Genomic DNA, 25604 nt, shown 5'->3' with positions numbered 1-25604 from the left:
ATCCGGGAGCACGTTAGTTTTTCAGCTTGCCCCACCTTGGACTCCATGATTGTCAGGGCGAGGGAGAGGGAGATAGATTTGGAGCACATCCGGAAGCGGAAGGCAGAAGAGGGTCAGTCAGGAGGGGCTTCGGGGAAGAAGCCCAAGGGATCAGATGTGGGGCCGAAAGGCCAGCAGGGACGGGTACGCTGCAGGAAATGCGGCAAGACGCACGAGGGGGCGTGCAGGTTGGGATCATCAGGCTGCTACAAGTGCGGCAAGTTTGGGCACTATAGCAGGGATTGCACTGCTCCGGCAGCAGTTATTCAGACGACTGAGTTGCTGTGTTTCCACTGCAACCAGAAGGGCCACAAGAAGGCCAATTGCCCCCAGTTGACAATCCCAGTGCCAGTAAAGGCGCCAGCTCCAGCGACCCTGCGGATCATAGATGGCCGGCAGGGCAAGGCAGAGGCTCCAGTGGTGAGGAGTCGGGCATTTCAGCTGACTACCGAGGAGGCACGCGCCGCACCTGATGTGGTGACGGGTATGATTCTTTCCCTCTATTTTATTTTCATAATGCTATGTTATTGATATGTGCTCTGTGTGTATATGTATGCATTAGGATCGTTCCATGTGAACGGCATCCTAGTTCAGGTGTTGTTCGACTCGGGTGCATCCCGATCATTTGTTTCCCTTGCGCTTAGCAAGAAGTTTCCTTAGTCTTCGGGCGAGTTAGATTGCCCTTTGGAGGTAGAGATTGTTGATGATCGATCGGTGCGAGCATCGATGGTGTTTCGGGATTGCGTATTGCATTTGTTTGAGGAGCGCTATTTGGTAGACTTGGTTCCCATTTCGTTGCGTGGGAACAAGGTGATTATAGGCATGGATTGGTTGAGCCCCAATGGGGAGGTGATAGATTGCGCGCAACAGCTAGTGCGAGTCAGGACCCTAGGTGGGGGAGAGTTAGTGATTCATGGCGAGAGGCCACAGTGTGGACCCACAGTCTGTTCGGCAGCGAGGGCTAGATGATACCTACAACAGGGATGCGCAGGATATGTCGCGTACGTAATGGATACCCGGGAGGCAGGTAAGGCGACGGTGAGCGAGGTTCCGGTGGTGCGAGATTTCGCAGATGTTTTTCCAGAGGCAGGTAAGGCGACGGTGACCTCGTTCCTGGTGCGGCTCCGATAGCCAAGGCACCGTATCGGTTGGCTCCTCCTGAGATGCAGGAGTTGTCTACACAGCTGCAGGAGCTGTTAGACAAGGGATTCATTCGACCGAGTAGTTCACCCTGGGGAGCCCCGATTTTGTTCGTAAAAAAGAAGGATTGGTCGCATCGGATGTGTATAGATTACCGGGAGCTAAACAAGGTGACGGTGAAGAACCGTTACCCACTCCCGAGGATTGATGACCTCTTTGACCAGCTTCAGGGAGCATGTTGGTTCTCCAAGATTGATTTGTGTTCGGTTTATCATCAGATGAGGGTCAGGGAGGAGGATACGCAGAAGACCGCGTTTCAGACGCACTATGGCCATTATGAGTTCGTGGTGATGCCGTTTAAGCTCACCAATGCTCCTGCCGCATTCATGGACCTCATGAACCGCATATGTAGACTGATGCTGGATCGGTCTGTGATAGTCTTTATCGATGACATCTTGGTTTATTCCAAGACACAGGAAGAGCATGAGGAGCATCTGCGAGAGGTATTGGAGACCCTGAGGAGGGAGAGCTTGTATGCCAACTTCTCCAAGTGTGAGTTTTGGTTGCGCGAGGTGCAATTTCTCGGACACCTTGTCAACCAGAACGAGATTCTGGTCGATCCAGCCAAGGTCGAGACCGTGATGAGATGGGAGGTTCTGAAGTCTCCATCTGAGATTCGGAGTTTCCTAGGATTGGCAGGCTATTATCGGAGATTCATTCAGGACTTCTCCAAGATAGCCGTACCCCTGACGCGTCTGACGAAGAAAGTCGTAGTCTTTCGGTGGGGACCCGAGCAGCAGGCTGCGTTTGAGATGCTGAGACGGAGATTATGCGAGACGCCAATCTTAGCCCTGCCAGAGGGCGTAGAGGATTTTGTGGTGTACTGTGACGCGTCCATTTCAGGGTTGGGCGCGGTACTGATGCAGAGGGGGCATGTCATTGCCTACGCTTCGAGGCAGCTCAAGCCTCACGAGGCGAACTACCCGACGCATGATTTGGAGTTGGGGGCGGTAGTTTTTACCCTCAAGATTTGGCGACATTACCTCTCCGGGGTTCGATGTACCATCTACACGGACCACAAGAGTTTGAGGTACCTCATGGATCAGCCGAATCTGAACATGAGGCAGCGTCGGTGGTTGGACGTGGTGAAGGATTATGATTGCGAGACCCTTTACCACCCAGGGAAGGCCAACGTGGTGGCCGATGCGCTTAGCCGCAAGGCGGCGCCGATCAGGGATATTTGCATGAGGATGACCGTAGTGACTCCCCTGTTGGAGCAGATTCGGGAGGCTCAACAGGAGGCTATCAAGGAGGAACATCAGAAGAGCAAGCGTGTGGTGGGTCAGGTTTCCTCCTTCGGTTATGATAGCCGAGGACTATTGACACTACACCGTAGGGTGTGGGTGCCGTATCACGGAGGCGTGCGCCAGATCTTGATGGAGGAGGCGCACAAGTCCCGATTCTCTATTCATCCCGGGGCGACGAAGATGTATAGGGATCTTCGTCTAGATTATTGGTGGCCCTGCATGACGCGGGATGTGGCATGGTACGTTGAGCGGTGCTTGACCTGCAGGAAGGTCAAGGCCGCACATCAGAGACCGCATGGCAAGATGCAGCCGCTGGACATCCCGTTGTGGAAATGGGAAGATATCACGATGGATTTTATCACGAAGCTTCCCAGGACCGCGCGTGGAGTGGATTCGATTTGGGTCATCGTGGATCGATTGACCAAGAGTGCTCACTTTATCCCGATTCAGGAGAGCATATCGGCCGAGAAATTGGCTGACATCTATATCAGGGAGATCGTGGCGCGGCATGGGGTGCCAGTATCGGTTATCTCGGACAGGGATGTGCGTTTTACTTCCAGGTTTAGGAAGAGATTTCATGACGAGTTGGGCACTCGTTTACATTTTAGCACCGCCTTTCACCCGCAGACGGATGGTCAGAGCGAGCGTACCATCCAGACTTTATAGGATATGTTGCGGGCATGCGTGTTGGATTTCAGTGGTAGCTGGGATACCTATCTTCCCTTGGCCGAGTTCTCATAAAACAACAGCTACCACGCGAGTATTGACCGTCCCCCATTTGAGATGTTGTACGGTCGGAGGTGTAGGACCCCGATATGCTGGGGTGAAGTTGGCCAGAGAGTCATGGGGAGCACTGAGGTGGTGCTCAAGATGACCGAGAGGATCCAGCAGGTTCGGAGCAGGCTTCAGACTGCTCAGAGTCGACAGAAAAGTTACACCGACAAGCGTCGATCCGACTTGGAATTCCAAGTCGGGGATATGGTTCTCCTGAAGGTGTCGCCTTGGAAAGGCGTCATTCGATTCAGGAAGCGAGGCAAGCTGGCCCGAGATTCATCGGACCGTTCAGAGTTGTAGCCCAGGTGGGCAAGGTGGCGTATAGGCTGGATCTGCCAGTCGAGCTCAGCCAGATCCACAGCACTTTCCATGTTTCTCAGCTGCGGAAGTGCCTAGTGGACGATTCAATAGTAGTGCCGTTAGAGGATATAAAGGTTGATGACAGCCTGAATTACATTGAGCGCCCAGTCGCAATCCTCGACAGGAAGTCGAAGGATTTGAGGAACAAGAGGGTGGAGCTAGTGAAGGTGCAATGGCAGCACCGCAAGGGTTCGGAATGGACTTGGGAGCCGGTGGAAGAGATGATGGAGCATTACCCCGAGCTGTTTCAGGATCGAGCAGCAGACTTCGAGGACGAAGTCTAAAATAAGTGGGGGAGATTTGTAGCACCTGGTTCCTGGTATGTAAATCTTATTTGAGTATTTTCCATTTTTAGCCTTGGACTCGGCGAGTCATAGGTCCGACTCGCCGAGTAGAGACGGGACCCGGGACATGTTTAAGTTGGCGACTCGGCGAGTCCATATCCTGGACTCGGCGAGTCACCGCTGTTTGATGAAACCCTAAGTCTCAGGGGTTTGCACCCTATTTAAGCCCTCATTTCCGCCCCAAGCCAGCCCCCTTCACCCTCAGGATCTCTCCATACGTTCTAACCCCTTGTTCTTGTGAGTTTGAGGCCTTTTGTGTGTTTTCTTGAAGATTTTGAGAAGGAAGAGGAGTAGATCAAGAGGAAGGGAAGGAAGCCAAGCATCTTCATGTTCTCTCACTAAGAGGTGGGTCTACGGCCACAATGTCGGCCCACCAGTAGGAGTTGTATGTGGATGATTGTCTCTGTGATATTCATCTAGGGTTACTACTACCTGTGCTATGTTTATGTGCTAGTATGACATGATGCTATGTGTTAGTGGCAGTAGGGGAGATAGTCCCCAAGATAACCGGTCGATAGGGCCGAAGGTGTAGTTATACCCAGTCATGCTAGATAGATTCTGATATTGTGGTACATGTTATGTGGTAGTAGTAGAGGGGAGAAGTAGTCTCCAGTACCCGGTCGAGAGGACCGAAGGGGAGGCCAGCACCCAGATATGCTAGGCAGTATCCGGTCGAGAGGACCGAAGGGGAGGCCAACACCCAGGTATGCTACGCAATATCCGGTCGAGAGGACCGAAGGGGTAGGTCGGGCACCCAGATATGCCTGACAATATATGTATGTTATGTGATTGTTATGGTATGTGGTACAGTGGGGGAACTCACTAAGCTTTGTGCTTACGTTTTTCAGTTGTTGTTTCAGGTACCTCTTCAGCCAAGGGGAAGGAGCAGGCACGGTAGCAGCATATCATACACACTCTTGTTTCCGCAGTTATGAGTTTATTCTGGGATTGACACTCTGATATTCTGGTTGTTTAAATGTTGTGGATTTCAATTTGGTTTTCGATGTGAAATGGTTTAATCAAACAATGTTTTAATTATTAATGTTTTCTAAGTAATGTTTTATAACGAAATTTTTAGACATGAAAACTGGGTCGTTATAACTCCACTCTTCATCGTGGTTTCCGTTGTTTTGATTTATCCTCTCTCAAGATCATTGTCTCTCGTCATGTCACCTTTGACGAGTTCATTTTTCTGTACGACTTGGTTACCCCAACCGAACCTCCTTCCTATGATTTTTTATCTGACTCCGATATCTCTCCCAATCTTCATCAAATATTAAATCCTCCTCCTACTCCAATTGTTCCACCCACCATCACTACTACCATTAACACCCCTTCTTCTCCTCATCTGCCTGAGGATGGACCTTCTTCCCCACCTCTTAGTCCTCCACCATCCACTCATTAAGCCCCTCCTCCCCCTCTGACTCATCACATGCACACCAGGTCTAGAAGTGGCATTGTGAAACCCATTGATCGCCTCAATCTCCATTCCTCATCTCTCTCATCTATCCCTAGGTCACACATAATGGCCTTGAAAGATCCAAATTGGCATAAAGCAATGAAAAAGGAATACAATGCTCTTATTACAAACGGTACTTGGGTCCTTGTCCCACGTCCACTAGGGGTCAATGTGGTTCGATCTATGCGGTTATTCAAACAGAAGTTTAATGTTGATGGTTCTTTATCTCGCTATAAAGCGCGATTAGTAGAAAACGGTCGCAGTCAACAACAGGGAGTCGATTGTGATGAAACTTTTAGTCTGGTTGTCAAACCGGCTACTATCCATACTGTTCTCAGTCTGGCTATTTATAGGCATTGGCCAATTCATCAGCTTGATGTGAAGAATGCATTTCTTCACGGCCATCTTCACGAGACCGTTTACATGCATCAGCCACCAGGATTATAGGACCCTCAACATCCGGATTATGTATGTCATATTCCACGATCTTTATACGGTCTTAAACAGGCCCCGCGAGCCTGGTATCAATGCTTCGCTCAATAGGCTCTACACATGGGTTTTCACCACAGCCTCACGAATACCTCCCTCTTTATTTACCATCATGAAGTCGATACAACCTACTTATTACTATATGTTGATGACATTGTGTTGACTGTGTCAACTACATCTCTGCTCGATTCCATCATATCTCACCTCAGATGTGAGTTTGCGATGACTGATCTTGGTGTTGTCAACTATTTTCTAGGCATTTTAGTTACCGGATCATCTCAAGGTCTCTTTCTATCCCAACAGAAATATGCATCTTAGATTCCTTACATGGCTCATATGAGTCAGTGTAATCCTGCTCATACACCGACCCAAACCACACATAAGTTGGATGCTACCGGTCCTCCTGTTTCCAACCCCTCTCTATTTTGCAGTCTGGTTTGTGCTCTTCAGTACCTTACTTTTACTCGGTCGGATAGTGCCTTCGCTGTTCAGCAGATCTGCCTATTCATGCATGATCCACTCGAGCCTCATTTGTATTCTCTCAAGCGTATTTTACACTATATCAGAGGTACCTTGGACCACGGTCTGCAACTTCATGTTTCTCCGAATTCGGATCTTCGTGCTTACTCAGACGCCGACTGGTGTCCTGTGTCTCGGCGCTCCACTTTAGGGTACTGTGTGTTTCTTGGCGATAATCTCATATCATGGTCGTCTAAATGACAAGGGGTCATGTTCTAGGTCTAGTTCAGAGGCGGAGTATCGCGACGTTGCTAAAGTTGTTGCAAAGATATGTTGGGTTTGTAATTTACTTCGAGAGCTTTGGTGCCCGCCTACCAAAGCTACTATTGTGTATTGTGATAATGTCAGTTCGGTTTGCATGACATTGAACCCCGTGCAACATCAACACACGAAACACATCGAGATTGATATTCATTTTGTTCGTGATCTAGTTGCTCGCGGTGCATTTTGAGTTTTTCACATACCTTCTTCTGCTCAGTACGTCGACATCTTCACCAAAGGCCTTCCGACTACGCTATTTAACTATTTCAAAACCTGTTTGAACGTTCAGAATTTCCTTCCCGATCAAACTACGGGGGGATGTTAGCAGATATATTCTTGATACATTTGTATTTACTTTAGTATTATTGTATTTAGGATTGTATTGTTTAGCCCATTGTACGTATTTGGCCCATATAGCCTCATGTATTTATACTCTCATTATTGAAGTCGTATGACAAGAGGGTTTTACAAATTATCAACATATAAGTCTTAACTGAATTTATGACTAGATACTAAAAGCTTTTTTTCTTGTCTTTTTCTTTTTTTGTTTGATTTATGCCTTGGCGGTTCCTTTTGATTCTAAATAAAGAAGGAGTTTAAGACATCATAAGTTTTTATGATTTTGGGAGAATTATCCAAAATGAAGCGTCTTAATCAAATTCTTGAACCGTTGAATGATTTATGAAATCAATTTTATGCACTTATTTGATTCTTCAATAAAATGCATGAATCTTTTGATAATATATACTATGATAACAACAGGTGTCCTTATAATTACATTCTCTTTCGTAAAAAGGAAAGGGGGAGCCTTCTTAACATCATTGTGGATTAATTCATAGTTTAAACATGGTATTATAACTTCCTCAGTCACTAGTACAAAAAGAAAGAAATAAAGAAAAAGGAGATCTATACATATGAAATAAAGGTGCAACCAAAAACCTTCCAAGTGTTCGATTTTTATGAGTCTTTTTGGTCAAATTGGGGATTGAGAATCTCCCTTGATTTTTTCAGTGATCAAAATAATTACAGTCGTTTCAATACTTAAAAAAATACGTTTACAATTTTTAGAATTTAGTATACGGTTTGAACCATTAACATAAGACTTTCCATAAGATGCAACTAATTTCTCTGAGCTTTAGAGATCCTTAAAGTGGTAAGGTCCTCAATGGAAAGGTACACCTCTTTTGAAAGGATGACTCATTTTACCCAAGTATTTGGTGTGTTCGGTAAAACTAGCTGGTAGCAGATAGTGGGCAGCTTTTGATTTTGGAGCGTTTAGTTGAAAGCTACTCCATGTAGCTTTTGATTTTGGAGCATTTCGTTTAGGCTAAAAGCTAAACGCTCCTGTCGCCGAACGATGCCTTTTTTTTAACTAGTGTTTTCTTAAAAGCTAGAAGCTATAAGCTCCCAAAAGCTGCGTACCGAACACGCCCATTGACTTAATGATATTCTTTCACTTTTGAAAGTATCGACTCATTTTAACTCATTTTACCAAGGGGCGTGATATTTCCACGATAGGTTTTCATACTTCTGCTGAAAAAATTAGGTATTGACAATTATACCCCTGATTATATTTTCATAAATATATAAGAAAAATATTTTTTTGTTTCCAAAATCCAAACGAAACCTCACCATCTGAACAGTTTCCTCATTCATCCTCCATCGATGCTACTTGTTTAACGGTCGTCAAAGTGTATTTCTCCATGTCATCAGTATGGTAAGCGACACTGATTCTCTCTCTCTCTCTCTCTCTCTCTCTCTCTCTCTCAAAAGAGGTTGAATACCGCGAATTGAACAAGCTTGGTCCAGATATTGCCAAGTGAGAGTTTTTTAAGCTTTTGTTATACCTGCAACTAGCATCTGAAAGAAGACGCCGATGTTATCCCAAATTCCCAATTCCTAAAGTTATAATTTATTTAAGATCGAAAAAACCTTAAAAGAAAAACCCAAAATTGCATTTGTGCACTAAAAAGCCTACATAAAACCTCATATCAGGCAACAATTTTCTTATTCTTGTTGCAAACATCATGTGGTTTCTCTAAAGTGGGCAAGTGATGTTACCCCCAATTGAGAATTGCTAATTTTTGCAGAAATCCTCAATTAGAGTTCACATTTCAACCATGAAATTAATTGCCAGAACAACAAAAATAGTGAAGTTCACAAGAGGCATTTGCACAGAGAATCTAATTAGACAACTTGTTATATTGTTATCATTCGAAACAAATTTCCAGAAGCAAGCGTATTCATTTGATTGCCCAGTTCATTTATTTGTGCGAGCGCAGAAGAAGGAAGATTTGTTGGTCTCACATTTTTTAGAAGCAAAGAAACTTTCTCTCTTAATTATCGATAAATTGAAATCAATGGCATAATTATCATTACATTGTTTTTTAGTGGAAGTATAAAAACCGTCAATGGAAATATCACGACCCTTTTACCAAGTATTGACTTAATAATATTCTTCATATTTAGTAACAACAAAATTATTCATCATTAACGTCCCCAATATCATTACTTAATGTTTATAAACACCTTTTCTGAAGGACATGTTTTTTTTCAAGTAAGCTCTACAAATTGTAATGATGTGTATAGATAACCTTGGATATTAAGAAGTCCAAAATCTACCTTATGCAGATGTGTTGTAGGTTTTCATTAAAGTTAGTGTGAGAACTCAATGAAGAAAGTTTACACATATAATCTTTTGATATGAGATAGAGTTCATAGGAAACTACCTTTTTTTTCCTCAATGAAGAAAGTTTACTCATATAATTTTTTTTATAAGAAGTCTAATCTATTTTGTTCATCAATAAACAAATAACAAAGTGATTTATTGATGAACAATCTCTTCTCTCTATTAATAATTAAAAAAATTAGAAAAAAATAAGAAAGGGTCTCTCTCTCTCTCTCTCTCTCTCTCTCTCTCTCTCTCTATATATATATATATATATATATATATATATATATATATATATATATATATATATTAATAATTAAAAAAAATTAGAAAAAAAGAAGAAAAAATAGGCCTCCATTTCTTCGTTCTCCTTTCTTTCATTTCTATTTCTTGTTTTCCCTTTCTTTGATTTCTCTTTCCCTTCCCCTGTGTATTCCTCCCCTACAACCCATAAAAAAATATGAACTCAATTTGAAATGAACCATTGTCATCATTGTTATCCTCCACCTGAACTCAAAACCATAAGGAAGACAAGAGGGAGAAATGGACTCAAAATTCGAGTTTTTGAAGGTAGATCTAGATTATTCCTACGCCCCTACCCCTTCGTAGATTTGTTTCACTGGTAAGGATGACAAGAAGGTAGGTGGCGATTATTGATTGTGAAGAGAAAGTGAGAAATCAAGATCAAGATCGAGAGAGGGAAAGACGCTTGAGGTCGAGGGGATGTGTGTGTATGTATGTGTGTTCATATGTTGAGTTTGTTCTTAACACAAGTTTTGCAGATGTATGTCTTGGAGATGGATCTTTTACCAGGACACCTTTCACTCATCCTACAGCCATCAAAAACAAATTGGACCTCACTGAAGTTTATCGTCATGTTATCCTTTTACAACTTCAGGTTGACGGAAATAATGAGTTAGACGAAGCCACTTCCCCTACACTGGGACGACCCGATGATTTTGAAGGCCCTGTACAGTTTAGTAAAAAATAGGCCCCAAAATTTTGAAGATCAAAGGGTTGCATGCTAATTTTATTTAACTTTCTTAACACATGTTTATTCATATTTGATGTAAGGATCCAACAGTTCATTTGATGTTTCAATAAAGGAGTTTTTGACACCACCAATGCTTTGACCATTTAGTTTCTCATGAAAAGTCTTAAGCATATGAAATTAGTCATTAATTTCGTATACAGGTTGGCCTCTAGAAGTTATACTTTTTCATTTTAATTGCAATATACATAAGTTCAAGTACCATTCAAAATAATACACATAAAAACCTGCTTCTATTTAAAACCTGTAAAAACATGAAAAGTACAATTGAAATAATAAAACTAAAAACATGTTTTTAAGAACTTCTGATACTACAAATCTTTTTATTCTAAGTCCTTCAAAAAAACCTGTAAAAATCCAGATTAAATACTACATCAAAAAGATAATGACTTATATTATCATATACGAATCAAAAAGATAGAAAAAATAAAATTCTTTGTATCTTATGGTTTTTCGAAAACTCAAGCCGAATTGGAGCTTTGGGGATATGTTTTGCTTCTGATTTTCAAAAACTTAGTGTTAGATCTAGTAGGACATTGCGGCTTCTGATTCAGTGAAATGGGTCTAAATGGATCTGATTCTAGTGAAGAAAGAAGTAAGACAAAAGAAACTCAAAGCTTCTGATTTTAGGAATCAAACCCACAAGAAAGTCAAGAGTAAATTTACAGTTCAATAGATCCTAATTTTGGAGAAGAAAGAAGTAAGAACAAAAACATCAAAACCCAAATCTGATTTTAAACAAAAAAAAAATAGAATTGTTACGTACATTTGTCGATGATTGTAGACCCTTCAATAGTAGGCATGCGTTCAAGAATCGAAGCGTTTTTCCCCCTCGATTTTTTGATTTGATGCTTGTGTGCATCGGCATCTTCTATTTCCAGGAATATGTAAGTAGTAAAGTTAACCTAATACTAACAAGGAAAAAAATTGGCCCCTTATGTTTTGGTGGGCTCTGTTCTTAAGCACCGGTTGAAATCCAATAGGGCCGGTCGTGCCCCTACGCCCCTCAACTCGTGCAATTCGATGAAATGTTTGACCAAGAAATGAAACCTAGTGGTGTCGGAGGTGGGTTTCAACGAGAAAGGGAGCGACATACCATGAGGATTGCAATGGTAGAAGCTAAGTCGAAAGCTGATGTTGACCCCACAGTTGATATGGGTTCAATACACACATACACACACTGAAAAATTAAAAGACACTCACACTCGATTTTGTTTTCTGGGTTTTAAAGGTAAGTTTTCTGGGTTCGATTTTTCTTATTGGGTTTCGACCATGGATCGATCTTGTGTCATTTTCAAAACTCAGTTAATTTGTTGTAGAGCTTTTTATAGTTGGAGATGGGTGTCAAAGATGATGAACTTAGTTGTGGAAATGTTGATGACGGAAAGTGTTTCAGTAGAAAAAATTAAGAGAGAGAGAGAGAGTTGGGCTCTATATTTTTAATTAATAACATTTTAAAAAAATTAAGAGAGAGAGAGAGTTGGGCTCTATATTTTTAATTAATAACATTTTAAATTAAATATTAAAACCATAAAAAGTGCATTTTTTTTTTTTTTTTTTTTTTTTTTTAGTTTTCAGAAGGATCAAAATCATTAAAAACATTGTCAAATGAACCATCAATCATAAAAAACATTGTCAAATGAATCATCAATCCAAAAAATTAGGGTCTGAACTAAAACCCTGAAAAATTATATACCATAGGGATCATTTTTACAGTTTTGTCTGAATTGTAAAAAAAATTGTTCATAAAACCATCGGGAAAAAAAAAAAGCAAAATTGTGAAAATACAAAATCCTAAAAAAATTACATTACTTTTTTTTTAAGAATATAGTAATTAATTAAAAAAAACGAATTTCATAAAAGAAAAGTTGGGCTAAAACTATAAAAATGAGGAAAATATAAGGTGTATATTCAAAAAAAAAAAGAAATAAAAATTTGAAGGAAGGCTAAAATCCTAAAACCCTTGCCAAAGGAAATAAAAATGACACAAAACACTATCCACTGAACCGGTTACTTTGTCTTATAGTTTGGCACATAATATTTATAAATATAATTTATCACATGCATTTTACCAAAACCCAAAGCACTATTCCACAGCCCCACGGTTTTTAATATGTAGGGTAAATTACACGAATGGTCCTTATGGTTTAAGTGGTTTAAGGTAATCTGTGTGTTTGGTCCTTAAATTTTTTTTTAACTCGAACAGTTCTTATTATATATTTTTGTTACGCGTTTGGTCCTATTCAAGATAAAAAGAGTATATTACACTTATTAAATATTTTTTTACTTTTCTTTTACTCGTTTTATATTATTAACATATTAAAACAACAAATATATATTAAAAATTGCCATGAAATTGTCGGTTCCAAAAAAAGTGGTCGTATGACTCTTTCCCTTCTTCTTCACTTTGTTTCTTTTTCCACCTACATCGCGTCCACTACCTGCATCTCCTCCCACATGTCGGAAACATCTCTATAGCCACCATCGACTGCCAATTTTACCCCAGCATCCCCGTATCCTTCCCTTTCTTGCTATATATCTCCAACATTGAAGAACAACCCATAACCCTCTCCCTTTCTTGCCTTTTATCTATCGTCATCTCCTACGCCGCCGCCACCATCCTTCCTTCCTCTCGCCTTTTCACGGTCGCTTACATCTCCCCCTTGGTCAATTGCATCCTGAATTGTGGTTTCTGTGAGCCTTAATTACTATCTCCTTGCTTCCATGGATTTGTTTCAGAGGTATTCTTGGAACTCCTCGTTGGAACTTATGAAGTATCCAATCGCCATAGAGTGCTTTCGTTAAAGCCCTTGCTCGAAACTTCCCTTAAGAAAAAAAAAATTCATATGTGGGTTTTAATTTGGTGCTGCTTTTTTCTTTAAATCAACCCCTCTTTCTTTCTCAAAGTTCGATCGACACCAAATATCTCAACTCCTCTCTAAGTCGATCACAGGTTTCTCCATGTTTCTCTCCACCACTCAAATTGATCTTGTTTTCCCTCTTTTTTTTTCTCACATTCAATCAACACTTTTGTATCTTCTTGAATCGATAACAGGTCTCCTTCCCCTTTCTATTTTTCTGTTCTGAATCGAAACTATAGGTTAATAGTAACACAAGAATAAGGGATCGATATGAAAGGGTCAATGGTGGTGGCAGGGTGAAAGATGGTGGAAAGGAAGGTGGTGTAAGGTCTTCGATGATGGATGTTTAGTGGGTTCTGATTTGGCTAGATTCAATAAATGAAGGTGGTGCTAAGGTGGATGAAGGATGGTTAAGGAGGTTGAAATAAAGATGGAGAAAGGTTGTATTGGGTGATTAGTGGTAGTAGAGGGTGGCCGACGAAGGTGTTTATTGAGTGGAAGAAGGGTGAAAATGATGGTGTTTTTGGGTGGTGAGGATGGTGGGTTCTCGATGGGAATGGTGGAGTTATAAGGTGAAGAATGATGGTACACGATGGATGTTTAAGAAAAGACTAGTTGGAAGCGACAAAGGGTAGGGTGGGCCCCTTTTGCATTATCTTTTATAAAAAAATAAAAAAATAATAAAAAGTAAAGTAAAAAATAAAATCAAAAGAGTAAAATTGTCTTTCTATATTGACCAGGGACCAGACGTGTAATAAAAGCAAACAAGAAGGACCGTTTGAGTCAAAAATTCTTTTTAGGGACCAACTACGCAAATTACCCAAACCAGAGAGACCATTCGTGTAATTTACCTTAATATGTATATAATATAGTTGGTAAAAGATGTCAATGAATCATACCGTGGTACAACTTATATGAAAGTCAAAAAAATATTTAAAAGATAATGACCAACTACGCAAATTACCCAAACCACAGAGACCAGTAATCCTTATACTAATAAAAGAGTAGCTCTTTTGTCATGTGTCATCATATTAGACATTTTAATTAATTTGTTGCCACTTGTCAATCTATTAGTTTTCCATTTTAAATTTATTAGATCTCCTCATTAATGTGATTCTATTTTAAATTTTAAATTTTAAATTATTGTTTTCATTAATTCACAAATAAAAAATATATAATATATATTAAAAATTAATTTTATATATTTATTTGAATCAATGATTATAATTTCACATAACTAATAAAAATATATCTTAAATTAATAATTTATTTAAAATAACTTATTAATAATTTTGAGTTTTTACTATAGAAGTTTGATTAGTTTTATAACCGTGGTTTCCACGGGTTATAAACTAGTTTACCCTAATATATATATATATATATATATATATATATATATATATATATATATATATATATATATATATATATATATATATATATATATAATATAGTTGGTAAAAGATGTCAATGAATCATTCGTCGTACAACTTATATGAAAGTCAAAAAATATTTAAAAGATAATGACTATATATTTTGTATATATTTTGTTACTTAACTATTTTTTATGCTCTATTAACCCTTAAATTTGTTTTATTTTTTGTTTAAAACGTACCATTATGACAGGTAATAAAAGGTTTTTCCGATTTCCGGCAAACTATGAATATTCCGGTCATCTTCTCCGGTAAAACATGATTTTTCGGGCCAATGAAGTTCTTGAAGGACATTTTTTTTTTCTAGATTTCTTTGGGTTCTAAGATCTGAAGCATTAACATAAACACATTTCTGAAGTTGAAATGCTCGATTCATCATCTTTTTGCTTCCAATGCTCGATTTTCTTCTTCTTGATTTTCCAGATCTACAAATTGATAATATGCATAAATGAAGTTAAAACCTTGAAATGAGTTCGTTTTGGTATTGTTTTGTAGGAGAAGGTTCGTTGGCACGAGTGCAAATCTGAAGTTGAAATGCTCAATTCATCATGTTGGTTTCGTTTTTGCTTCATGTTCTTCAAACAACTTTCATGGCAGCTTCGAGTTCAAGCTGTTCCTCATCTTTGAGAATCAGGCTTTCAATTTTCAGGAATGCAAATATGAAGGAATGCAAACCGATTTCCAGTCCATGGCTGTTCATCATCTTCGTGAATCCGGTTTTCCATGGCAACTTCGAGTTTTCAATTTTTAGGAATGCAAACCGATTTCAAGATTTTCAATCCACGAACAAGATACACGAACCTAGGGTTTTCAATTTTCAGGAATGCAAATCTGAAGGAGGAAATTGATTTCAGGATTACAAATCTGAAGGAAAAAATCATGGGTTCATATTTTAGCTTTGAAATTCAAAGATTTTTTTTGCTCAAGAACACCATTTTTTCAGATTTTTATTCTAAGATCTGTGAGTGTATCTAAACCTCAATTTATGGGTTTGTTTTAGAGAATACACAAAATATAAGAAAGAGAGAGAAAGATAGAAACAAGAAATCTGAAAAATGTGTCAAGAACCCATCTCGCTGGAAAATCTATTTTGGTCAGAGAAGATGAACGAAAAATCATACTTGACCGGAAAGACGTCGAAAACCAAAAAAAAAAACCCTCTATTACAGGTCATAATGATATATTTTAAACGAAAAAATAAGTTTAATGGTTAATAATGCACGAAAAAAAGTTAAGTGACTAAATATGTACAAAGTGTATATTTGATTACCCTCTCAGATCATTATCCCAATATTATTTAGGCCACAAAGTGCTACAATTCGGTCCAAAAACTGAAACCCAGTTTAGGACCCGAAACTGGCATACCTCAAACCAGGACCGACACACCCTAAAACAATCTGGTTTTCGGTTAAGGATATTCAAGAATTCTGGGTTTCAAGTTTTCGGTTTTCGGGTCGGTTTGGTCTGGGTGTAGCCCTTTGCGCATTCCTATTTACTTTTATTGATACTTCATTATTTCTTGTGTTTATCTGATTTCAAACAAAAAATAAAATTTCTCAATAAATCCAAAATAAGTTATTTTGAATTACTTCAAATTGACACATTAAATATACATTGCAAGATCGGTTATACATAATATTTCAACAATGAAGTTGTTTTATTGGGCTCAAAATTGAAAATATACGATCCATCCATTTCATATAGTAATTACTAAAAAAAAAATTCATATTAGATTTCTAAGATATGTGATTGTGTATCTAAACCTTGATTTACAGGTTTGTTTTAGAGAATATACAAAAGATAAGAAAGAGAGAAAAAAGAAATCTAAAAAATGTGTCAAGAACCTATCTCGCCAGTAAATTTATTTTGCCCAGAGAAGATGAATGGAAAAATCATACTTGACCTGACGAATCATACTTGGTCGGAAAAGACTCCGGAAACCGGAAAAACCATCTATTACCGGTCATAATGTTATATTTAAAAAAAAAAAAAAAAACAAGTTTAATAGTTAACAGTGCACAGAAAAAAAGTGAAGTGACCAAATATATACAAAGGGTATAGTTGGTTACCCTCTCAGGTCATTATCCCAGTATTTAATTTGGCCAAAAAATGCTACAATTCGGTCCAAAAACCGAAACCCGGTTTAGAACCCGAAATCGGCATACCTGAAACCAGGACCCGCACATCCTAAAATGATATGGTTTTCAGTTAAGGATATTCAAGAATTTTAAGTTTCAAGTTTTCGGTCTTCGGGTCGATTTGGTCTAGGTCCAGCCCATTGCTCATTCTAGTTATTTTTATTCATACTTCATTATTTCTTGTGTTTATCTGATTTCATAAATTTCAAACAAAAAATAAATTCTCAATAAATCCAAAATAGTTCATTTTGAATTACTTCAAACCAACACATTATATATACATTGGTAGGTTGGTTATATATAATATCTCAACAATGAATTTGTTTTATTGGACTCAAAATTGAAAACATATGATCCATCCATTTCATATAGTAATTAATAAAATTTGTACACATCAATCAACTAAAATATAGTTACAAGAAGTTGGTTTCACCAACATGTAGTCGAATACTTACAAGAATGATATATCTTCAAATAATTACCTCACTAATATGCCAATTACAATCATTTAATTTCAGAATCAAAGTTGGTGGGCAGAAAAAAACATATCTCAAGGATTTTATGTTACAAAAATATATGCTACTATCTCTTGCTTTTGTACTTATATGTATGTATGTATATCCAAATATATCAATCAAAGAGAGATGATTTCGACATTTTGGGGTTGAAAAAATAAGGAGACCAACCTAGCAAAGTGGAAACACAATGCAAATATACCCAAAATAATCCTCTCACTTTCATGGGGTCATTTTATTTTTAATATGGAAGCTTAGCCGACCGGAATGACTTGAATACTCATCATCGGAATGGAATTCTAAACTAGCTCTGGTCCGACGTCCAAACCTCTCTGATAAACAAAAGCTCTGGTACCTCAATCGTGAAACTTTAACTTCAGCAGAGAACATAGCTTTCACGGGCCTATGATCCGACAATGGGGTTTCACTTCTTGTGTATAGAAGTTGCTTTAATCCCTCACCCGTCCAAATTATCCTATCACACCTATACACAAGATAGATCCTTAATCAATGGATGCAAATTAGTATGACCAACACATTTTGCCATAAAAGAAAGTCATTTTTGTAATGTGATATCAAGAAATTTGAGAACGATTTCTTTTTTTTCTTTTTTTAGCACGAATAGAGAAATCGATATTACATAAAATTAAAGAGAAAAAGTACCATGCAGGAGCACGTTTCTTTTTGCTTTTAGTTCCAAGATGACCACAACCATAGTATTCACCAGAAGTCGGATGGTACTTGTAGGTAGGAGCAAAATTAATCGTTCCTTCATGCCAAGCTTCAAAAGCTTGACCATCCATGAGCTCCATTCGAAGCTTCAATTATTCAATCACATTCAAAATAAATTTGGTTATTTGTTTGTACTTGGCTTTCTAACCTAAAGAATTCTTATATATTTGATGTTAAAGACGATTCATTTAACTATTAAACGTCAAATTAAAATAGACTTAATTTGATCATGCTAAGTGAATTAAGGTATGTGATAATGTCGTTCCTCGAGTTACCTGATCATTCTCAAGCAGCGTATTCCAATCCTTCCTATTTACGAGCAATCTTGTCTCTCTCTCTGGTAAGGAAATCCGGTAATTTAGGTCTCCAAGCAACACGACCCGACTGCATTGTTGGAATTTTATATAAACATTAAAACAGTACAATGAACACATAAAGAAAACAAACATGATAAAACTTGCAACGCCCAGGTTAAGAAAAATATTTTTCAATAGAAATAAAATAAAATAATTTTATGTAAACCATCAATACCTTCATTTATTCGTAAATTCGTAAATAGACTAATAAAGAAATTATGAACATATAAGAATAAAAAGAATGTTCAAAAAAGTAATTTCTTAATGAGACTTAATTAAAAATTAAAGTTGTTTCTATTATGAAATTTTGAACATCAAAGTATTTATAAAATTATATCTTTAATATTTTTAAATTACAAAAACATTTCAACATTTTTAACTTTTAGACGCGGGTTAAGAAGTAAAAATATAAATTGCATTTCAAAACTTTTGAGAATGTTTTTTTTTGGTATTTTGAATGTATGTAAAATGCATTGATATAGATGGTTTATTTTATACTGACATTAGATGGTTTATTATGATTTTTTTCGTTATTTGGAACAATGTAAAAGCATGTTAGATTTTTTTAATATTTGTTGAATTTAATTTATTTTTTTTTTAATTTTAATCGAGCCGAACCGATCGAGCTCGATAGCATCGAGTATTAAGTGATCATTCAAGTAGTCTAAGTTTCAACTTTACACTCGAGGCGAGTTCGAGTCTAGCTTCAAGCTCGAGTAACTTAGACAAGTCAAGGTTCGAGCTTAGCACTACTCTGCTCGAACCAACTCGTTTACAGTCCTATAGAAGACATAGACAATGAATTAAATATTAACTAAATTGCGAAAGAATTTTCAAATCGTAAAAGAATGACCCATTAATTAATCCTAGGAACGTTTCTTAATTATAAATTACTAATATAATAATATTAATATCAAAGTTAATTACACATATTTTATTAGCTGAAGATACCAAAGAAAAGAAACAAATCAAGAAATCATCTCTCTGGGGCGGTTTAATATTTAATTAAGTTAATAATTGACCACTACCTTTGGCTTATTGACAACAACTAATCCATAGGGAAAACATAACTTTTTAGAAGTCGTAAAATATTATATTATTTAGAATTAGAATATGAACAAATTAACATCTTGTATTGAAATATGAAATATTTGATAATTTATTAGACAAGTTAAGGATGAGCTTTGAAGTTGACCAATAAACTGAACCAACCAAACAATTTTATAGGAATTGCTAGTAGTAGGTTTTCATGATTCTCTCAAAGTCAATTAATTAGGCAATCACATACTTTAATTAATGTTAATTAATTAATTAAATGTGAATATAGCAAAAAATTGTTAATCGTTTTCTTTAAATTATATTTTTCAACAAGAAGTTCGATTGTTTGTTGAGACTTTACGATGCATAATGTGATTATTTAATGTATTTACCACACTAACGAAAAATGACAAGTTGCTTTTAACATATGCAAAAGAAAATTCAAAATTTGAGACGTGCATTGAGATTGAAAAAGACGATGAAAAAAAAAACAAAGCAGAGATATGTTGCGATGACAAGGATAATTAGGATGATGAAACCAAAACTGATAGTGAAACCAATTTCTGCTTCATCATCGTTTCTCAATATCAAAATTGTTCTTGTGATTCCTGTTGGTGATTTTAGTATCATTGGTTCATTTTATGTAATGAGATTTATACATGTTTTAAAGAGGATTATATCATAGTTTTAATACAAGATTAGTGATGCGGAGTGCACACTTGTATTAGTCTTGATTAACGTCGATACGACCACAAGGGCGGGGGTCAAGTGGGCAGCGCCCCTTGGCGGGTCTGTTCAGCGGGTTAGGAAAAATTATGAAATTAATAGAGGGATCCTAATAGAAATTATTGAATTTCGAGGGTCTAAATGTAACTTTGTGTGGTTATCAACTGATAACCTCCTTATCCAAATACAATTGAAATATCAAAAATAGGAGATCAAAACTCGCTTTCTTGCTTTTGAAACGTATGTAATTGACACAACATATATATATATATATATATATATATATATATATATATATATATATATATATATATATATATATATATATATATATAAATAAGGAAGAGGTATATGGAAAATTAATGATTAAGGCAACACATATTTGAACCAATGAAAACATGACAACACATCACTTCCACAATACATTACTTGCGAAGAAAGAAATGGACACGTGTCATTTGATTATTGGTTCCGGTAGATGTTGCCCTAGTTATTTGTTTTCCATAACATATTTGAACCAATGAAAACATGACAACACATCATTTCCACAATAACTTCCATAATACATTACTTGCGAAGAAAGAAATGGACACGTGTCATTTGATTATTGGTTCCGGTAGATGTTGCCCTAGTTATTTGTTTTCCATAGAACTCAATCCTATATATATATATATATATATATATATATATATATATATATATATATAAAGTTTTTGGGAATGTCTGAAATAACTAAATGGACGGAAAGTCTGATAGAAATTGACTCTTTAAAATTACGCGTTTGATCCCTAACTTTTATTTTGCATTCGGACCATCCCTATAGTTTCTTTTTGTTACGCTTTTCGTTCCTACTAGACATAAAAAGACTATTATATCCTTACTATTTTTTATTTATATTTATAAAACTCTTAGAGATTATTAAAAGTATTTTATAGATTGTTAAAAAGGTTGGGCTCCACACATCCCCACCACCCCAGTCTACCCATTCCCCTCTGTAACTTGAAGCTATCGATCGTAGTTTAAGGCTTCAAGATATACCTCTCTCCCTCTGAACTCCACCTTAAATCAACAATCTTCACCTCAACTCTCCATCGGAGCCTTCTCCTCCTGAAAGTCGCAGCCTCCATCAGCCATCATGTGAACAGCTCCTCCAGATGACTCATGACTGTAACCTTAATGCCTGAAACCTGAAACTGTAAAGATGTTGGAAACCTGCAACCCTAATGCCTCCGGAAACCTGCAACTATAAAGCCACCGAAAACCTGTAACTCCATTGTTCTTCTCCACTTTCACATGTTCCCATCTAATCCCATTTCTTCTTGTTCCGTTGATCTTGTGGATTTCACCTGGAAAAATCGATTTCATCATCTAGAAAATTGGTCTTTGATTTATGGGATATTTGGTGAGGTGTTTTATTTTCAGATTAATCCCGATGTGTTTAATCTGGCGACGTCATCGATTTCAAATACAATAATTTGACTTCATTTGTTTTTCGATTTGATTTTTGGAATTTCATCACCGATTTTAGGTTAGGTTTAGATTTTAGGTTATGATTTTCGGATTTGATTTTGGTTTCCGTTTATGTTCTGATTTTACAGTTTCAGGATTTGACTTTGTCTAGGTTTTAATTTTAGAATTTTATCTTGGTTTGATTTTGATTTATGTGTTTTGATCATGGTTTTGGTTTGATTTTGATTTGGTCAGGGTGATGATCAATTGTGGTTACAGGAAGTGAATGCTAATTATTGTCGGAGGTAAACATGGTGGTTGTTGGATGTAAATGGGGTGTCACCTGATGAAATCGATGATGTGGGCGGGCTGAATAGGCGGTGGTGGTGTTGCCGGAATAGGTGGATGGTGGTGTTGGTTATCGGAGGTGATGGATGAGGGGTTGGCAGCTCGTGGCTAGTGGTCATCGGTGGTGTTTCCTGGTAGCTGGTGGGTTTTTGATGTTAGTAGGTGGTAGTGATGGTGATGGTGGGACCTACTATATTAATACATCTTTTAATAATTAATAAATATAAAGGGTATTATAGTCTTTTTATGTTTACGAGAGACCAACAACGCAACAAAATCAAACACTAAGGATGGTCCGAGTGCAAAATAAAAGTTAGGGACAAACGCACAATTTTAACCAAACTATAGGGACGATTTCAGTAATTAGTTTTATTTTAAATGTTAAAGTAAGATCCTTTTGTTTCTTCCTTTGTAATTTATTTCTTATATAAGATAAAGTAAATTCTCTGATCTTTATATAATAAACGTTACACTAAGATCCTTTTGTTTCTTCATCTGTAGTATATCCTGTAAATACTTGCAAAAAGGACAGTACTAATTAGATCTTATAAAGGTTGTTTTATATCATCTGCCGACTGCATTGATAACGACAACAGACATAAACATCAAAGTTCAATATACTCAGGACCAGTTGAATTATTTTATGTGATCACATTCTTGTTATCTGTTTTTTAATTGGAAATCATTTTGGTAAATTAATCGACAAGTTGGTTTAAACTAGAAGCAAATATGATTGGTTGGTGTCTTCGCATACTGAAAGCAACTTATATATAACTTAATCAAAAAAGTATTGTTTTTCTATTATAAAAAATGAGTGGTCTTAATTTCGTTTTGAGTTTAATTACCTGGTTCTATATATGATTCCTAATCATGTATTTTATAATTAAGTGTATTCCTAATTTCTTTTTGGTTTCTTAAAACAAAGATTTTCTTAGAAAAACGAAATTCGATGTTCAAAACGTTTACTTCTTTGATTGAAAACGTACTCATGGTCAAGAATCTTCTTGGGCAGGTCAAGTGAAGGTCCCATGGCAGTTGGAAAACTCGTCCTCGACAAGATCTCCGCAGCATCGGAGTTTCTGTTTTTCTCGTCTCCTTCTCTCCCTCCTGATGCTAGATGACTACATACAAAGCAGAAGCTTGTCTCATGGAACTGAAACCGAACTGAAACTGAACCCTGTAGGTAACATATATCACCAAGCCGAAAATATAAAACAAATAATCATGGATTAATTCAAGTCTCAAATTAGATGGATGGGTATTTTTTTTATTGAATAACCTTACGGATCTCAATATAAATGATTTAGTAACAAAGATTTTGCATTTTTCAGTTATGAAAATCAGGATATGTCCATCTTCACATGAGAAACGTGCATGGTTAAACCTATTTTATGAGTAATGACAAAATATGCAAGTGTACGTAGGGTAGTAAGCATGATAAAGGAGTAAGAATGAAGCTCTTTTAGCCATGCTTAATGGCATGCTTGGGCCACCTGATCAGTATTTTTCCCGTGGAATTTGATGTGAAATTTATTCATAACTTGTGATAGAGAATTAATTAAATTCCATAAAATGACTTATGGGGTGATGTCTATGGAAAGCAAAAGAAAAATTACCTTATTCCCTAGGCATCCCATGATGCCACACCCTACGCAAGAGACATTAGGGTTTCGGAAGAATGGATGAAGATCACTGCGAACCCAAACCGATATCAGTATGCCAACCATTTGTTTGCTGATGAGACATCGAAACTCTTGTTGGATCATTCCACTCTCAATAATTGATTTGTTTCCTTTTCTTCCACGAAAGGATTTCCATTGCTTGTCTACCAAACTATCGTCATTGTATGATACGTTATGTGATTTCTTGTTTAGGCTTCTTCTGATCAATGAGTTCCATTTCATCGATATTTTCTTCTTATCTGATCCAAGAACATTAGAGGCTCTTAGAGGAACCACTTCTTGAAACCTTAAAAGCAGCATGCATAGATATTGGATTGTTAATCAGGGTATTGATTAGTTCCATATGTAAGACTGTTATATACAATATATATATATATATATATATATATATATATATATATATATATATATATATATATATATATATATATATATATATATATATATATAAAATCAAAATAAGTGTTTTAGTTGTAAAAAGAGAATACCCAAGTACATATATATCGCATGGAGTGTTGCATGTATCCAGCAAATCATCGATATTCAAATCTTCGGTAGGTGGAACACCGCCAACGTTCCATGTACTAACGAAGACCCTTTTAAAAATTTAACAACAAAAAGTAACATAATTAATTATACAACTCTCAATCAAAAAACACATTTACTTCAATTATACAATTTTATGTATATGTATCTTAATTACTTGAACTTTTGTGTGTCATCGTGGTCAGTAAAGATGATCTTCGGACTAGGGATGTTTTCAAGATCCAAAGTTGGAAGATTAAGAAAAGAATCTGTGTTTCCCGGAAAATCTGCAACGAAGTTGTTTGATCCCAGTGTTTTCCTTAATAGCTTGCTTGCTACCAATCGTGGCCATGTAACCTTAAATACAACATAATTAATGAATATATGTTATCTATGTAAATATATACATTTGCATGTTGAATTCGTGTGTGCATGAGAGAGAGAGAGAGAGAGAGAGAGAGAGAGAGAGAGAGAGAGAGAGAGAGAGAGAGAGAGAGAGAGAGAGAGAGAGAGAGAGAGAGAGAGACTCACTTCTCCTAGCATGGTTTGAAAGAAAATGGGAGTGGTCTTCAAGACGAATTAAGGGAGAGAAGTATGGAAACCATCTCACAAAGAGAATATCCAACGAAATATAAAGAAAGAGAGAGAGTTATTTTTTTACTTTCATTTCTTGTTCAATATATTTTTTATTATTTTATAGAGGGAAGCAAGTTGGAACTATAAAAACAATAAAAATGACGTACAGGGTGATGTCTATGCATGGAAAAGACATAGGTTTGTAAACTTCTTTTACTTAACATGATATAATTAATTAACGTCAAATACCTCTTGATAAAAAAAATATGCTTAATGTAACCTAACAAAGTTATAGGTTTTGTTTTAAAATGTGGTTTTTGCTTTTCTTTTTTGTTTACTTAGGGTATGAATTTCGGCAAGGTCAGGGCCGAGTTCTCATCTGTAATAGAGGTGCAGCAACTTGCTAAGTGTTTCAGGATCTCTAGCAGACGATTGAGACGGTGACGGAGATCACCGTCATGTTCAGGGAGAGGGCCTTTCTCATTCCGCAGTATGTGACGGACGAGGACATGAAAAATGTATGATATCATGAGATGTTGCGGAATGATATTCGCCAGTTTGTGAGCCGCTCCAGCTGTAAGATGCTAGAGGACATGATTGCTAGGGCTCGAGAGAGGGAGTTTGAATTTAGAGATGGAGAGAAAGAGGAAACCCGAGGGGGTTCAGACAAGGAGTGCAGGCAAGAAGCCCAAGGTGTCAGATCACAGACCTAGGAGCCAGCAGGGCTGCAGCCGTTGTGGCAAATGCGGCAAGATGCACGATGAGATGTGCAAGGCAGGGAGTTCAGGCTGCTTTAAGTGCGGCCAGACTG

General features: G+C 37.2%; 1 protein-coding gene across 1 annotated transcript; it reads right to left on the bottom strand.

Moving 5' to 3' along the window:
• Positions 1 to 17186: 17186 nt before the first annotated feature.
• LOC145101314 (DNAse I-like superfamily protein) lies at positions 17187 to 24861 on the bottom strand. The gene is made up of 8 exons (XM_079038514.1): positions 24749 to 24861; positions 24396 to 24574; positions 24181 to 24288; positions 23627 to 23978; positions 22997 to 23187; positions 18369 to 18477; positions 18025 to 18179; positions 17187 to 17845 (listed from the first exon to the last, which is right to left on the bottom strand). The coding sequence occupies exons 1-8, from the start codon at positions 24758 to 24760 to the stop codon at positions 17584 to 17586; spliced, it is 1368 nt and encodes a 455-aa protein (XP_078894640.1). The 5' UTR covers positions 24761 to 24861; the 3' UTR covers positions 17187 to 17583.
• Between the last annotated feature and the right edge of the window lie 743 nt (positions 24862 to 25604).

The sequence above is a fragment of the Lactuca serriola genome, chromosome 4, assembly GCF_051521515.1.
Source record: "Lactuca serriola cultivar US96UC23 chromosome 4, Lser_US96UC23_V15, whole genome shotgun sequence".
NCBI lineage: Eukaryota > Viridiplantae > Streptophyta > Magnoliopsida > Asterales > Asteraceae > Lactuca > Lactuca serriola.
This window is presented reverse-complemented; position numbering and strand designations above follow the sequence as displayed.